This window comes from Doryrhamphus excisus, linkage group LG12, assembly GCF_037039965.1.
Source record: "Doryrhamphus excisus strain RoL-2023G ecotype Guam linkage group LG12, RoL_Dexc_Guam_v1.1, whole genome shotgun sequence".
NCBI lineage: Eukaryota > Metazoa > Chordata > Actinopteri > Syngnathiformes > Syngnathidae > Doryrhamphus > Doryrhamphus excisus.
Genome location: NC_136368.1, coordinates 6,882,457 through 6,899,278, shown reverse-complemented (window position 1 = coordinate 6,899,278; position 16,822 = coordinate 6,882,457). Strand labels below are relative to the sequence as shown.

Sequence of the window (16,822 nt, the reverse complement as noted above, 5' to 3'; positions counted from 1 at the left end):
ATGTTCCCCGTGGAGTGAGGAATGATCAGAGGTCCCACTAGGTCATGCAATAGGTCTTTCTGTCAATAATCCCACTCAAATGAAGTCTCCGGAGTGCGAGTGCTTGGAGGCACGGTGGTTGCACCATGACAAACGAAAAAGCATGTGAGAGATTAGAAAAGCTGTCATCGGAGGTAAATTGATTACGGCTCTTTAACCTTCTTCAGGCAAAGATAGTGGAGATATTGGCAAAAATGTGACGGAAGCGTATCATTGTCGTTATTGATTTTTTCATGTTATTTTTCAGATCATAAATATGGAATTGTACAAAAGTACTTAACCTTTTCAGCAGACAGAAACGAGCTTGGAAACACTACAACTTTTTAATAGATCGGAATCATAAGGACTCATTTGGGGAGGGTTTTTTTGCCATAGTTTATGTTGCCTACTGTTGTAATTATACATTAATTATGGATATATATATAGTATATATAAATATTCATTCATTCATTTTCTACCGCTTTTTCCTCACGAGGGTCACGGGGGTGCTGGAGCCTATCCCAGCTGTCTTTGGGTGAAAGGCGGGGTACTGGTCGCCAGCCAATCACAGGGCACATATAGACAAACAACCATTCACACTCACATTCATACCTATGGACAATTTGGAGTGGCTAATTAACCTAGCATGTTTTCGGAATGTGGGAGGAAACCGGAATACCCGGAGAAAACCCATGCAAAATTTGAACTCAAATTGAACTCCGGTGTCCTCGGCCTGTGCGCTAACCACTTCACCACCGTGCAGCCACATCGGACCTCTCATTATTCTCAAATAATTCATTTTGTCTCCTTGTTTTGGCGCTCGCAGCAGACCTTAGATTTATTTTACCGTGTGACCGATTGAAGTCAAAATTTCAGATGTCGAAAAGATTGAGAAGAGGACATTTTAGCACATCATGACAGCAAACGAACCCTATGGTATGTGTCCCTGGCCGGCATGTTAGATCTCTAACCAAGTCATTAGAATAGTGTTATCTAATCCTCAGGAAAGCAGGCAACCCCCTTTAAAATATCCACTTCTATGCAACACTATACTATCTTATGCTATATGATAGTTGCAGAAACAAGGTTATAAATATTCAACCATTCATTGCATGATTGCTTGCGGAAATATGACTATATAAAAGATGTATCCACTCTATCAAGTATATTATGTAGAAGCATAAAAATAAACATCGTGTGTAAACTGTCTACTAATTTAATCCGGGGGCAATTAAGAATATGATGACAAATATGATGCAGATAAAAGGTTCCGGTTTTGTAGGCTAATATTGCAGAGATCATTGTTGGAGAAGCAGCGACCAGCAAGGTCGCAGGTGTCTGGAATGTGCAATAAAGATAATGGAGTGATGGATTAAGTGTCTGGCCCAGGAAGAGGGTCCAGGTCCAGCCCCCAGGAACCCCAACTCCTCTCTGTCTAAGGCAGGGGTCTCAAACACGTGGTCCGTGGGCCAAATGTGGCCCGCAGGACACTAGTTTGAGGCCCCACCTTGATATGAAAGTTTAATGTTAGTGCGGCCCGCGCAAGTTTGATATGGATGCTGTATGGTATCATGTACCCAGAAAAAATAAATAACGAAAAAAAAGAAATAACTGTTAATAGTTATCCTCCCTATCTGTGTGGAAGTGGTAAGTTTTTGGCTTTTTTAAGTTTAAAGGAAATAACTTGAAGGCTACCGTTTAGGTCGCTAGCTCTCTAGTTTGCGAGTTAGCATGTGTCTCAAGACCCTGCAGTTGCGCAATATGTTGTAAATAAAAAGAGTATAAATGTGACTATAGTCGTGTTTTGTCATGTCTACAGGGCTCTAATAATGCTTTGTTCATTTTAATCTGAAAAAAATAATTTGTCTACCCACCAACTATATGTGGTTTCTTAAGTTTTAATTATTTGCTGTTTTATTATTATTATTATATTTATTTATTACTGTTTGATTGATTTTCTTTATTCCTGATTTGTTTATTTTTCATCTTATTTTGTGCAGAAAAATAAAAATTAAGATAATTGAGAACAGTGGAATGTTTTATCGGAGCTTTTATTGTAGAAAATCGGAACCAAAGCACTGAAAAAGTTTGTATATTTTTCTGTTTTTAATAAATGCGTTTTTGTTTTTTTGGAAAACCTGATGCGGCCCAGTCTCACCCAGACCCTAGCTCCAGTGGCCCCCAACTAAATTGAGTTTGAGACCCCTGGTCTAAGGCAATCTACATAAAGGTGGACATTGGAAAAGAAACTCAGCAGGATCCTGTTTTATAATTCTATTCTGCCTGACATATTGATAATACATTTGGTTAACCTTATATTAGTATGAGAGTCTTATTGTTTATCATAATTGGAGATTAATGAACACGTAAGGGGTAAGAGGTGGTCCTTAAGGCCTTCATTAGGTTGTGGAGGACTTCATCTCAGTCTGCAGTCTGCTTTATAAAGATGATTGGTCCTGCTGGCCTCATCCATCCAAGTGGAGGAGTTGAAGGTACCTTAGGGTTTTAGGGTTCCTCAGAGTGACGAAAGGATGGAAGATGAGATCGACGGGCAAATTCTGCATCACTCAATTTACCGATCTACATTCCTAGCCTCATCTAAAGGACCTAATGGACTAGATCGCAGGTGCAAGCGGCCAAAATGAGTTTTCTCCATACATAGGGTGGCTGGGGGGGGGACTCAGTAGAACCAATGCTGCTTCACATTGAGAAGAGGCTTGGGTATCTTGTCAGGATGGTGTTCAGGGAGCAATCGGACAGTAGAAGGCCTCGGAGAAGACCCAGGACATGTTGGAGAGGCCATGTCTCTCAACTGGCCTGGGAACACCTCAGGGGGAGGGGCTGGACAAAGTGGACTTCCCTGCTTTACGTGTTTCCTGCGACGCAACCTGGATAAGCGCTAGAAGATGAATGGATGGATGATGATAACGTACATTTGTTCAAGTTACACAGTTGCTCAAAAGTGTAATCTTAAGCTCAGTTTCACTTTATTGCACTTAAATATTTTATCTACTATCCACGGATCATTCATCCCGCCATTTTCTATACCGCTTGGCTGGAGCTTGTCCACAGAACAGAACCCTCAAAGATATTTTTTCTTGACTGGTACCTGTGCATCCATACAATACACTCCAGAAGAAGAGGATAATAAATGCAAGTAGATGAATTCCATTTGGAGAGCTCTCAGATTTCAAAGAGGGTCAAAGGAAGCGACTTGTGAGCTGAGTGGCAGACTGACAAACCAGCTCGATCATTAAGCGCTTCATCTTCAGGCTTTATTGGATAAAGAGTGACAGCAACACCCCCCAATCAATCAATCCTTATGTAATTTTCTCAGGCCGACCCTGCAAAGCATCCATTATTTCAACCTGTCGCCACACACACACACACACACACACATATATATAAAACAAACACACCCCACGCTTGGTCGTAATTAAGATATCCAAAAGAAATATGAACCACGACCCCGTCATTTAGCATCTTAACAGACAATTGTCTCATCAGGTTGCAGGTTTCTGCTTTCCTTGCTGAGATGTCGGGCTGCTCTGTAACCTCCACACACATTTCTACTCTCTCGGGCTTGCCTGGAAAGATCAATGGCACAGCGTGGGATTAGGTTTTTAATTGCACTGTCCTGAAGGGTGGGGGCTCTTTTAATGAGAGTCAGTCCCGTTTTCTTCCTGACCTTTGAGGCTTTGCCCTACAGGTGTCCATCCTCTGACTTAAAAGGAATATATGGGCTTGGAGGGCGCCTGCCCCCCCCCAGAGGTGCCAGACCTCAGCAAGCTCCGCTGCAGAGATTGACATTTTCACCTCAATACATTCATTCATTCATTTTCTACCGCTTTTTCCTCACGAGGGTCGCGGGGGTGCTGGAGCCTTTGCCAGCTGTCTTCGGGCGAGAGGCGGGGTACACCCTGGACTGGGCGCCAGCCAATCACAGGGCACATACAGACAAACAACCATTCACACTCACATTCATACCTATGGATAATTTGGAGTCGCCAATTAACCTAGCATGTTTTTGGAATGTGGGAGGAAACCGGAGTACCCGGAGAAAACCCACGCATGCACGGGGAGAACATGCAAACTCCACACAGAGATGGCCGAGGGTGGAATTGAACCCTAGTCTCCTAGCTGTGAGGTCTGTGCGCTAACCACTAGACTGCCGTGCCGCCCCACCTCAATACAACTTTTTTTTTTTCCAAATTCAACATGACATGGCATATCAATAATGATACGCCGAAATATATTCAGCACTTTTGTTTTTGCTGCCATTTTTCATGAGCTAACAAAGATTGAAAAAAAATTCTACTTACAGATTTGTCTCAAATATCATTCCAATTAGACAGCATTATTACTGCACGGGTGTGCCATAGGCTGGCCATAATAAAAGGCCACTCTAAAATGTGCAATATGCAATGCTTTACTTCCAAAAACCAGTCAGTAACTGGTGTGACCACCAGTTCCCTCTTGCAGTGCATTAGGTTGATCATGTTGTTGATTTGGGGCGGCACAGTAGTCGAGTGGTTAGCGCGCAGACCTCACATCTAGGAGACCAGGGTTCAATTCCACCCTTGGCCATCTCTGTGTGGAGTTTGCATGTTCTCCCCGTGCATGCGTGGGTTTTCTCCGGGTACTCCGGTTTCCTCCCACATTCCAAAAACATGCTAGGTTAATTGGTGACTCCAAATTGTCCATAGGTATGAATGTGAGTGTGAATGGTTGTTTGTCTATATGTGCCCTGTGATTGGCTGGCCACCAGTCCAGGATGTACCCCGCCTCTCGCACGAAGACAGCCGGGATAGGCTCCAGCACCCCCCGCGACCCTCGTGAGGAAAAAGCGGTAGAAAATGAATGAATGAATGTTGATTTGGACTGGTTTCAGGTGGTGGTCATCGGGGTGCCCCAATCAGGGTTTTTGGGAGTTTTTTGCTATTTTGTGTTCTCACTGACCAACATTGGATGACCAACATGTCTGCCCCGCCCAAAGACAGTCACAAGCTTTCAGTTTAGTCAGTTTAGCTTACAATTCTTCAAGTAAATGGAAGTCATTGACAAGCTTATTTGTATTGCTATGTTGTCAGTTGCTATTACATATAATCACCAGTAGAGAGTGCTGCTGCTCACAAATCACAATGAGTTATGTTTGTCACGGTTCGGCATGGCGGCGTTACGATGCAAATTATTTTTTAACAATAATTTTGCAGGAAAACTGCGCAAACCAAACAAGAAACGAATGACAATGACCTAACAAAGGAAGGAGCCCACACCTGAACTAAATCGACCTAACTGAAATTGGAAAAAGCAGTAAAACGGAACAGGGCAAAGCAGGAAGTGAACAGGAACAAGAACCAGGATAACTTTCCCACTTTTGGACAGATTTAGTAGAGATACTCAATTGTTTTAGGCCACCATTAAATGTACACAAGTACACACAATCTACACTGCAAAACCGCTGCTCAAGCTCCGCAACCATTCTGTCCAGTGGACAGTGATCAATCATTATATTATTAATTAGCCTAATATTATTACTATCATTATTATTCTTCATCTGATTACTACTAGTAGTAGTAGGCTAGTAGCCTGCTTTTGCCTTATATGAAATTTGTCAGAATTTTTTTTGTAAAAAAATTAATACATTAATACAATACAATTAATTCCACCCTCAGCCACCTCTGTGTGGAGTTTGCATGTTCTCCCCGTGCATGCGTGGGTTTTCTCCGGGTACTCCGGTTTCCTCCCACATTCCAAAAACATGCTAGGTTAATTGGTGACTCCAAATTGTCCATAGGTATGAATGTGAGTGTGAATGGTTGTTTGTATATATGTGCCCTGTGATTGGCTGGCGCCCAGTCCAGGGTGTACCCCGCCTCTCACCCGAAGACAGCTGGGATAGGCTCCAGCACCCCCCACAACCCTCGTGAGTTTAAGCGGTAGAAAATGAATGAATGAAATAAAAAATAAATCTATGAAAATATCAAATTATCTAGGGGGGCCCTATTATATATAATATATATATATAAATTTGTCAAGAGATTTTTTTTACCAAAAAAATCTATAAAAAATAAAACAAAATCTATAAAAAATATCTAATTATTTAGGGGCGCTTAAGAACATTTTAGGGGGGGCTGAAGCCAATTAACCTAGCATGTTTTAGAATGGGACAGGAAACCGGAGTACCTGGAGAAAACCCACGCATGCACGGGGAGAACATGCAAACTCCACACAGAGATGGTTGAGGGTGGAATTGAACTCAGGTCTCCTAGCTGTGTGGCCTGCACGCTAACACTACAATAATACGGATGGTTAAATGTGGAAACTGCACTCGCGAGAGCAGATGTTCAGACGATAACTATCCTTGTATACAGCAAGTTCTTGTAAACAATTATTACATATTTGCTTGCAGCCGCGGTGTCATTGATTTTTGTGGAGTCTTTTTGTTGCCTTTTGACTTCAATGTGTAAGTATAAAAATGTGTCTTTTTTCATGTTTATTATTAAATAGCTTTTACTTTATATTGTTTGTTCTTTGAGGGTACAATGTAAATCCTAATTTTAACTATTATCAATGACTTGTATTGATGTGATGATATGTCAGCCCAAGTGCGACTGCTAGGGCAACCAATAGTGCTGTGCGGTTTAAAAAAAAAATTTAAAAAAGGAAAATTTTGCTTTACACGTATCACGTTTGAAAGTCACCGAGATTAGACACCTTGGATGCGAGAGTAAACCATCCGGAGGAGCTCTGGCAGGGATACATGTGTGTAATACTGTATTTCCTCCCAGGTGACAAGGAGCTGGGCTCCAAATGAGAGAGCAGTCGGCGGAACCCGGTTCCTCCCACCACTGAAAAAGACTGCTGGTTCATGTCCGATGAAGTCAATTATTTGGGAGGTTATTTGATTAGCCTTCTGTCACGTTGGCTGCCATTTCGCTGTTGCTTCTCAGTGGGCCTCACAAAGTCCAGACTTTGTTCTTCAAATGTATTAAATTCGTTGTGTCAAGGATTTTTAAACCTTATTTTTGTGGCATGTTATGCTTGTTATGTTTGTTTAGGTTTGCCGTCACATGCCTGCACGGGGTCGGTATTTGTGATCGACATAAACCAGTAATATAGTTTTCCACGGAATTCAGACTGCCAGGTACTGTGTGACGCCCCTGCACAAACTGAAGCTCCATTGTTCCATTGAAAGAAAAAGTACACATGTTATGATGGCTCCCCTCCACTGTGCCGTTTGAAAACATCTCAGGTGAAAGCTCATCATGCCAGTAATGATGGAAGCTATCACGACCGTCAAGGTTACATTTTTCTCATTGAGAATAAAAAAATTCTTCCTCCTTTCACTGTTCCATAATTGGTGCTCTCATGCAAATTCCAATGTTGAGGCCTTGAAGGTGACGAGAGGCCATGTTTTGTTTTTATCAGTTTGTCTTTGTCTCGGTTATTGGACTGTACTCATCACCAGTAACAACCAGTAACAACCTTGATGGAACCTCATATACCCTTCCACCCTTCCATAACATTTTGAATATTTTAGAAGGTTTCAAATCTTTCCGTGTCCAACCTTAGCAGCAACGGGGCGCTGTGCGAGGCCTTGCTTACAGTGCATCCGGAAAGTATTCACAGCGCTTCACTTTTTCTACATTTTGTCATGTTACAGCCTCATTCCAAATTGTATTAAATTAATCCCTTACCTCAAAATTCTACACAAAATACTCCATTATGACAATGTGAAAAAAGGTTTTTTTTGACATGTTTTGAATTTATTAAAAATAGAAAACAAAAAAATCACGTTTACATAAGTATTCACAGCCTTTGCCATGAAGCTCAAAATTGAGCTCAGGTGCATCTTTTTTCCTCTGATCATCCTTGAGATCTTTCTACAGCTTAATTGGAGTCCACCTGCAGTAAATTCAGTTGATTGGACATGATTTGGAAATATAATAACTGTCTATATAAGGTCCCACAGTTGACTGTGCATGTCAGAGCACAAACACCAAGCATGAAGTCAAAAGAACTGTCTGTAGACCTGCGAGACAGGATTGTCTTGAGGCACAAATCTGGGGAAGGATACAGAAACATTTCTGCTGCTTTGAAGGTCCCAATGAGCACAGTGGCCTCCATTATTCGTAAATGGAAGACGTTTGGAACCACCAGGACTCTTCCTAGAGCTGGCCGGCCTTCTAAACTGAGCCATCGGGGAAGAAGGGCCTTAGTCAGGGAGGTGACCAAGGCCCCGATGGTCACTCTGTCAGAGCTCCAGCGTTCCTCTGTGGAGAGAGGAGAGCCTTCCAGAAGGACAACCATCTCTGCAGCAATCCACCAATCAGGCCTGTATGGTAGAGTGGCCAGACGAAAGCCACTCCTTAGTAAAAGGAACATGGCAGCCCATCTGGAATTTGCCAGAATGACTCTCAGACCATGAGAAACAAAATTCTCTGGTCTGATGGCTTTCGTCTGGCCACTCTATTTTGTGTAGAATTTTGAGGTAAGAGATTAATTTAATACAGTTTGGAATGAGGCTGTAACATGACAAAATGTAGAAAAAGTGAAGCGCTGTGAATACTTTCCGGATGCACTGTATGCAGCTCAGCCATCCGACCACTTTCAAAGAGAGCTTTTTTTTCCCCTCTTTTTGCCATCAAGAGATCATGTCAGTGTAAATACCCGACAGGAAATGACACTCAATCCACATTTTTGGCTTTTAATCCGCTGATAAACAGCCTATTTTCACTTGTTGGCAAAAATTGTTGACTAATTTTTTTTATCTGACTCCTATTTCTTCTTTTGAAGCTCTACTTAAGATCCAACATTGTAAAATGTAAATTCTTGCAATTTCTCAACAGGTCTTTATCTTATGAGTACACATTATATGGAGGGGAAGCATTGCACACAGCACCACCATGTTACTGTCGTGTTCATAACCAAGTTGAACAGATTTTTGTCCGTAGGTAAACAGCGGTAATCATCCCAGTAAAATGTTTTGTGAAACAAGCCAGCTGGCTGCGAGCATCTGTTAAACAGCTGCAGTGAAAATAAAATAAACGAAGAACACATTGGCACAAAACGCAAGTAGCTAGCTTCCAAGATGTGGGGAAATACTTGGGAGAGAATACTATATACGGAGAGAGATCTCCGAGGCAACACTCTTTTGCGCATGCAATGACCGTGTTGCTGAAAAGAAATACTTCATGAAAACTAGTGCTGTCTAAAAGGGTCAGCAAGGGGGAGGTATGTATGAAATGTAAAAAAAAAAAAAAAAAGTATGTAGTCAGAAGTACATGTCCTGAAAGAGGTTTTGTCCCATCTCAATGTAGGCGTCTTTCTCCTGTGCAGACATTTGCTCCACCAGCTCTGGCCTCTGGCTCACTTCCCGATAAGAAAACGGCCGGCCTCCCACCGTCACCATGGGCTCGTCACCCACCTCCTCAAATTCGTCATCATCCTCCTCTTCTTCCTCTGCCACCCGGTGAGGAGCAGCGGCGGCGGCAACGTGGGGGGCGGCGGGAGCCGAGGGCATCTCTTCGTCCGATTCGCTGGTGTCGCTCTCAGAGTCGCTGGCGTTGCCCGAGGCGGACGCGAGCCCCCTGGCGGCGGCATTTGCGCCGCCTCCGCCTGTCCCGGCCACAGCTCGCTTTTCGTGGATGAGCAGAGCCCGCATCACCTCTTCATTTTCATCACCCTGACCAACTCCAGGATGATTTCCTCCATCCTGGATCCCAGTCGGCATGTCGCCCTCTGTGGAACACAAACTAACTGTCATGTGCAGGAATTTCTCCAGGTGCAACTAAAAACACGAGCCATGCGAGCTCAGTCAGACACCAATCAAACCTTTGATTATTTCATGATTGCTGTGTGCCCTTGGCTGTTGCACAATATCAGCATACGGGTACTCAATGAAGGGCATCAACTGGAGGAGATAACCCGTGTCGATTGGAGACTGGTTGTCATGACAACAGAGACAGAACAACAAAGACTCGATGATTCCCACAGGATTGCGATCTATTTGTGGCAACAGTAGGATGACGTAATGGTTGTGTGTAATGTAATGTACATCATTGGCTTATCCAAAAAGTGAGTAAAAAAAAAAAAAACATGAAAACCAATACATACGTTTATAATACATACGTCCTTTTTCTTCAATGTCACATAGAGTGCTTTTGGATGAGGGAATCGGCATGATGTTTTTTGCATGCATAAAACCACAATCAGCATGCATAAAAACCATGAAGCTCGTTGTGTGCTTGGGGTCACAACGTGTGTCTTATATGCTCGCCGTTGCAGAGTTTTGGTACTCTGGGGGAAGGCGTTGACTATAGACGGCCCAACAACTTTTCCGATTGGTCACTTTAGATGTCTACCGTCTCAAGGTCAGAGCCAATGCGAGGCAGAGTACGGCATCATGGTGGGGAATATTGGCACAATACTGACATCATAGAGGGAGGCCCCCAGCGACGCTGCTCGCTGAGAAGAGTGATACTGTATGTGCCTTCATGCCAGAATCTGATACCAATTATTTTTGACATTTTAAAAATGCATTTTTCATAACATATTAGCCACGACTAATTATAATACAGTTTTTCCCGCGCCACATTGCTATTCGAATTTCACGACTTCTTTTTTCAAACACACTAATTCATAAATTGTCTCGCCTATCATTAGTCAAAAAACATGCTTATTAGGGCAAACTGTTTGGATTTTTTTTCTTGCCAAAATTAAGCGCTGAACTGAAAGAAATACAAAGAATCAAGAAGCCTAATTAAAATTGTGAATGTATTTTTCTACATTGGTCACTAGGTGTCAGTAATTGTTGGGTGAGACAAGCACCAGACTTAATTGCCAGAAGAACAGGCTATTGCTGGTTTAAATTATTTCACAACAAGCACGATAATGATAACATGAATCAGAATATTTATAACAATAATACTACAAAAAAAACACGGGCTACTGTTGTGGCTTTAATCCAACTAAAACTCAACTCGCCATTTCCTGCCCGCACATCCAGAAGACATGTATTGCAACACACACAAGCAAGAGTCTTTATGTCTTAAATGGCTTATTTTCTCTGATTCTAACTACTACACTGGGTAACGTAAGTGTAAAGGTGACTATAGGAGTTTTATCACATACTATAGTATTATTTGGCCCGGTACCCTAGAAACCGCCCATGAATGATACGGGAAAAGGCCGTGATACTGTGTCAAAGCCCAGGGCAGTGATACTGATAAAATATAGAGTTTAACCATGTCCAGTATCAGCCCCCGTAGCTGTCCACTCAGAGCGCGCTGCTCTGGTATCGTGCCCGTGAAACAACCAATCAGAGAACAGCGCACGAGTGCTTAGTGCCTAGTGCTTCTCCAGTCACCAAAAAACCCAAACTTGATTAATGGAACTTTAATTGTCAGACATTGATAAGATAAGACTGTTGATAAAATATTATTGTTGAAATATTTTTGCAATTGTTGTGTTTACACTGTTTAGATATAATACATGTAATAAACTGAACATTTTCTGGAAACAAAATAGTCTTGATTAAATAGTACGTGATAATAAGCTCATGATTAAATAGTATGTGATAAGATCATCACATGGTTTGTCTGGTATCAGGCCCAGTATCATGATACCAGACAAACCATGTGATAACCTATAATTATCTCATGTCCAGAGGGCTCTACCAACGTTAAAAACTTTAGTAGATCATAAACGTTTAAAGGTTTTCTATGCCATAACGACAAAAAAATTACGTTTCTAAATAACAAATCCTACTTCATGGAAATTCACTTACCACGGCTAGGTGTAATCCAAATAGTGTCATTGCTATATACACCTAGGTAAAACTATAATTTAAAGATGTGAAAAATCATATCGCTCTGATCAGCGACTTGAATGGATCAGTTCAATTTTAAGATGGGGGTGTTGCAGCACAAAGGCCTGTAATACACATGTTGCATTTATTAATTAGTATCGACACATAACGACAGTAATCGATACTCATGGCGTATCAATATATCAATACCACATAGTCGCCGAGCTGGCAATAGCGATTACTCATATTCGGACTCTTTAAAATGTGGCAAACCAGGTGCATCATAGTGTGTTTATGAGCGAGGGCGAACAGATGGTGTCAATTTTAAAAGGCCAGCGTTGGGCTTGTCCATCAAATGTAATAGAAGGACAAAACACCACTTCCTTGTTGTCGCTCATTGTAATAATAAAATATGCATTTATCCAAGGCTGGCCAACAAGCAGGGGAAAATAAAAAAACAAAAACACTTACGGTTCTTGAGCATATCCGCTTCGCTGTAAGCACCCTGCACTGTACTCTGGGTCAACCAGATGGGCCTCTCTTTGGGTGCTTTGCCCTCACCAGCATGCTTCTGCTGGTCATCCTGCTCATCCATATTGATAACAACATTCTGGGTGTAAAGGTCGGCGTATGCAGAGCCTTTGTTGGACCAGGCCTCTCGGTGTGGGCCACTTGCAGCGTTGGCCCCAGCCGCTGCAGCACGTTCACGGCTAGAAGAGAAATCCACGTTATCGGGTTTTCTACGCTTTAGACTTGAGATCGTTCGTGTCGTGACCGTGTGGGCAGACACTGACCTCTGCTTGAGGGCAGGGATCTCTGTCGGCTCGGGCTCCAGCAGGTCATGAGACAAGTTCACGTCTTCGGTCTCACGTAGCAGCCCGAAGATGGGCTCGATCTGCTCATTGAATCGAGCCACAAGTGTCCTGGCATCGGGACACACCGACTCATCCTCTTCCACCCCCGTTTGACAGAATGTGCAACGGAATGTACCTGAGACACAAGAGTGATCTGAATAAACAGAGACTGTCCATTGCAAGCCATTTACCCTTTACCAAAATCTCAACAAATATTAAACTTATTTACAGTTAGCCAAATATTTTGAGTGTTGTCCATATACAACTAAAAAGACAAGCTCAGTGTCTGACTTATTTTGAGCCTCTTAGCTTTAATGACATTGCAGGCCATCTCCTCCCAAAGGTAACTAGTTTCTTCCTGTGAGTCGCTTTCCCTCATGAGGGAATGGTATGAACATGTTTCTAGGACCTTGGTACCTTGTGTACGCGCACACTTAGCTTCCTGTCATAGGCCATCTGCTTCCCGTGCTGATTTCACCATCAATAATGGGAACTGTTCCAGCATTAGCACAAACCCACACCTACTCTATGCCTACAGTCTGACTGACTGTGTCAACACATTCACAAAACCCGGAAAAAACATTGCAACTATTAACTATAATCTCTTATTTATTGAGTCTGCATAAAAACATACAAAACAGATCTTCCCAGATGACAATTATGAGATCATCCAAAATACAATACATATACATTGCACTATTTTTTTTGCTGTAATTGTAACCAACAATCGGATCAGTCGTTGCAAGCATAAAACTTGACCCATTACTGTCACAGTTCAGCAAACTCCAGCAGCTAGAGGCAGATAACGCTCGTATATAAAGCAGTCTGGCCATTGGCAAAATTCAGAAAAATAAAAATAATTTCTGGACTACAAAGCAAGAGTAATATTAACACGTTAACTTCTTCGTATCCTAAAAACTAAAACCCATCCTGCTTTATCGTTCATATTATTTAAAAATCATGAGTTCACAAAGCGTCAGGCTGAAACTACTACAGCAATTTAGATGAAGAGTCATCCTCTGCTGGTCAAAAAGTAGAATGCACCTTTACAATCAAGTTCCATTTCTGCACATTGGAAATGTGTGCACAGTTGTCCCTCGCTATATGGGGCTTCCAATATTGCTCCATTCTTCGAAGCAGAAATAAATCAGACTATTTTTGGTAATCAATGTATTCGAATGATTCAAGTAACAGTTACAGCCCGAGTTGGCAGTAAACACAAAAGTACTTTTCTCTGGCACAAAAGTAAATTAAGAAAAATATTACTGACTGTGAGTGAAAATATGTGGGCGTTGGTGATTGTCATTTGAATTGATGAGATTAGCCACAAACAAAGAATTACAGCTGTTGTAAACACAACAAAACCAAGATATTAAAAATGCACCTTCAGAATGAAATCCCAATATGAAGTGGGCATCACTGTGATGACACTGAAGTGGTCTGTAGCGCTGGAACTATTATAATATTAAATACATCTATACCATAGCATAATATAGATAAGGAAATGGGCTAAAAGAGCAGTCAGTGGAAAACTAACTATAGATTTAATGATTAGTTTGTGCATACATTATGGAGTAAAAAATTACAAAAAAACCCTGAATAATCTACTTGAAAAGAGGTTGTAATTGTGTTTTGTTTTTTTTTTTTTACCTGACATGGGATCAAACAGCTGGTTGGCTTCCAAATCCGTGAAAGTGGAGAAGCAGCAAGGGCATCGGAATGAGGCACGGTTGGTCGAGTCGCGCTCATCCGTTTCGATACGCCGTCGCATGTGATCCAGTTTGTACTTGACCACGTTCACCAGGACCCTATCATGTCGGATTGGAAATTCATTCATTCATTTTCTACCTCCTTTCTTTTGTTGTAGACACTAAAAAAATAATGCAAAACATATTTTACAAAGAATAATTACTGTTTTACATGTATAAGAAGCAAAATACATATACAACTTTATTGAAGGCTTGTTTCGCACTTTCTTAAAAGGGGAAATGACCCTATTTTTTTTTTTATTTTGTCCATCATTCACATTCGTTGTGTGAAACATGAACACATATTTCTTTCCCTATTCTGTGCATTATAACGCCTCAAAATGAGTTAATATGAGCCAGCTAACAATGCACATCATTGGGGGGACACCTATTTTGACTATGAAGCTCGGAAAAAACCCCTCCAACAGCGTTTTATCGTTTGATATCCATGCTGTGATCATAACATAATGTGTAATACTTACAATATCTTGCCGTATTTTGATGATTTAAAACATTACCGAAATGTTTTTCCTTTGCGTATTGATTTCACATCGAGCTTTTAGCTATCCCAGCGGAACTAAATTTTACCAGCCTGAAAATATTATCATATGCATGTGTTTTGCCTCGTCTCCTGCAGCTAGAGGGTTCAATCTACACATTGGTTTCAGCACCTTGGCGTGTTTGTTCCATAGAACAATAGCACTAACTGAGTGAGCCCTTTTGATAGTCATACAAGCTCTTTTCTCACAGAGGTCGGTAGCATAAACACAGAGTGGGGAAGAGCGGAACCTCATAAGGAGCAATGCAAGGTAATGTCATAGAAATTAAACAAGTAGATTACAATCTACTCGTTTGTACATGCACAAGATTTTTCTTTCTTATATTTTTCCTAAAAGTAATGCTAAAATATCATCTTCTTCTCATGTATTGTCTTGTGTCCTTTGACACCCCTACTTTCTAGTCTTGCTTTGACCTCAACCTTATTGGTAAATGTTTAACAAATGTTAATTATCAATTGCATACAGGTGAGGTTTAATAATGTTCATCCAATTTCATTCGGCCATATATGGCTGTGACTCACCTGTAATTGATGAAATAGTAATTGTGCCGCGTCGTCTTGCCATCGGGGGCCGTCTCCACTCTCATACGACACTTGACAAACTTATCAGCTTTCAGAGTGTTGAGTACCGAGCGCAGCTGTTTGCGGTCAAATTTGAGCAGCTCCTGCATGTCCTCCTCACGTACACAGGGATTGCGAATAAGCACATCCAAGGCCAAGGCATGCTCCACCCCGTAGAAACCCCGCACCACCATCTTGGCCAGCCGCTTCAGCGCAGCAGGTACCTCTGTTAACAGTTCTGGTTCCATCACTTTGTGCTACGGAGAGGGGGAGGTGGTCCGACTGGTTAGGTACCAAAGTGGTCTTTCTTTGTAACAAGGTCTAATTATGTCAAAGCAGAGTAGACCCTTGTTGAAACATTACACCACAGCTTGTGTCCATGTAAGAACTGATGTGATAAAATGCATTTCCAGTTGTGTTGTTTTTTTTCGTTTACACAAAAAATATAGTTTTGTTGTTGTTTATATAGCATTCACTGTATCACCAGTTATTAAATATGTTTGTTACCAAATGAAGACATCTACTAAAACCGTATCAAACTTAACAATTGCACAGTTTTGCAAATGTTACATTTGAAAATGGTATCAGGAAGTGACATAACAGTAATTGCAGTGAAGGTAAGATCTACTTCTTCCTACTGCTTTTCGGGCGTGTTGAATGGTGGAAGTGTAAAAAAAAAGTGTTTTTATATGTTATTTAATGCAACGTCAGTAAGCATATTCGGAGTCAACTAAACCATTACCGTATTTTTTGTTTATCTTACCAAACAAAGCAAAGCTGGTTAAATTTAAAGAATGTCGAAACAATTCCAGATAGGTAATTAAAGTGCATTGAAGTCTGTTAACAGATACGTTAATAATACAGCTGATTCAGTTACTTAAACTGAGCCACTTCAAACTACTGCTACTGCTAGCTCTGAACATACCAGTCGTACATTTGGCTGCTAATTTAACCGAAACAATCTATAGCCCAAGTGAAATAGCTACAAAAGAACGGTTTACCTTACCTGCTTTGATATTAAAACAGAAAAACCACTAAACGGATCCTTTCGTCTCTATCATCTCAAACGGAATACAATGTCTAACAAATTAAAGCAGGGAAACATTATGTCGGATAAAGTTTGTCACCGACTAAGGTTTACTAGCATGCGGCTTGGTTTAGTTCGCGGAGCTGCTCCGGAAACAAAAACTCAAAAACCGGAAACATGAGCTTTTATCAAATTCCAATTGGCTGTGGCGAACATACTTAACCAATAAGAAGAATGCATGTT

The 16,822-nt window shown here is 41.4% G+C and overlaps 1 protein-coding gene across 1 annotated transcript; it reads right to left on the bottom strand.

Moving 5' to 3' along the window:
* Positions 1–8,712: 8,712 nt before the first annotated feature.
* On the bottom strand, positions 8,713–16,752 carry gtf2e1 (general transcription factor IIE, polypeptide 1, alpha). The gene is made up of 6 exons (XM_058081471.2): positions 16,559–16,752; positions 15,514–15,809; positions 14,335–14,492; positions 12,625–12,820; positions 12,302–12,540; positions 8,713–9,762 (listed from the first exon to the last, which is right to left on the bottom strand). Exons 2-6 carry the CDS (start codon positions 15,798–15,800, stop codon positions 9,296–9,298), a joined length of 1,347 nt encoding a protein of 448 aa, XP_057937454.2. The 5' UTR covers positions 15,801–15,809; positions 16,559–16,752; the 3' UTR covers positions 8,713–9,295.
* Positions 16,753–16,822: the final 70 nt, after the last annotated feature.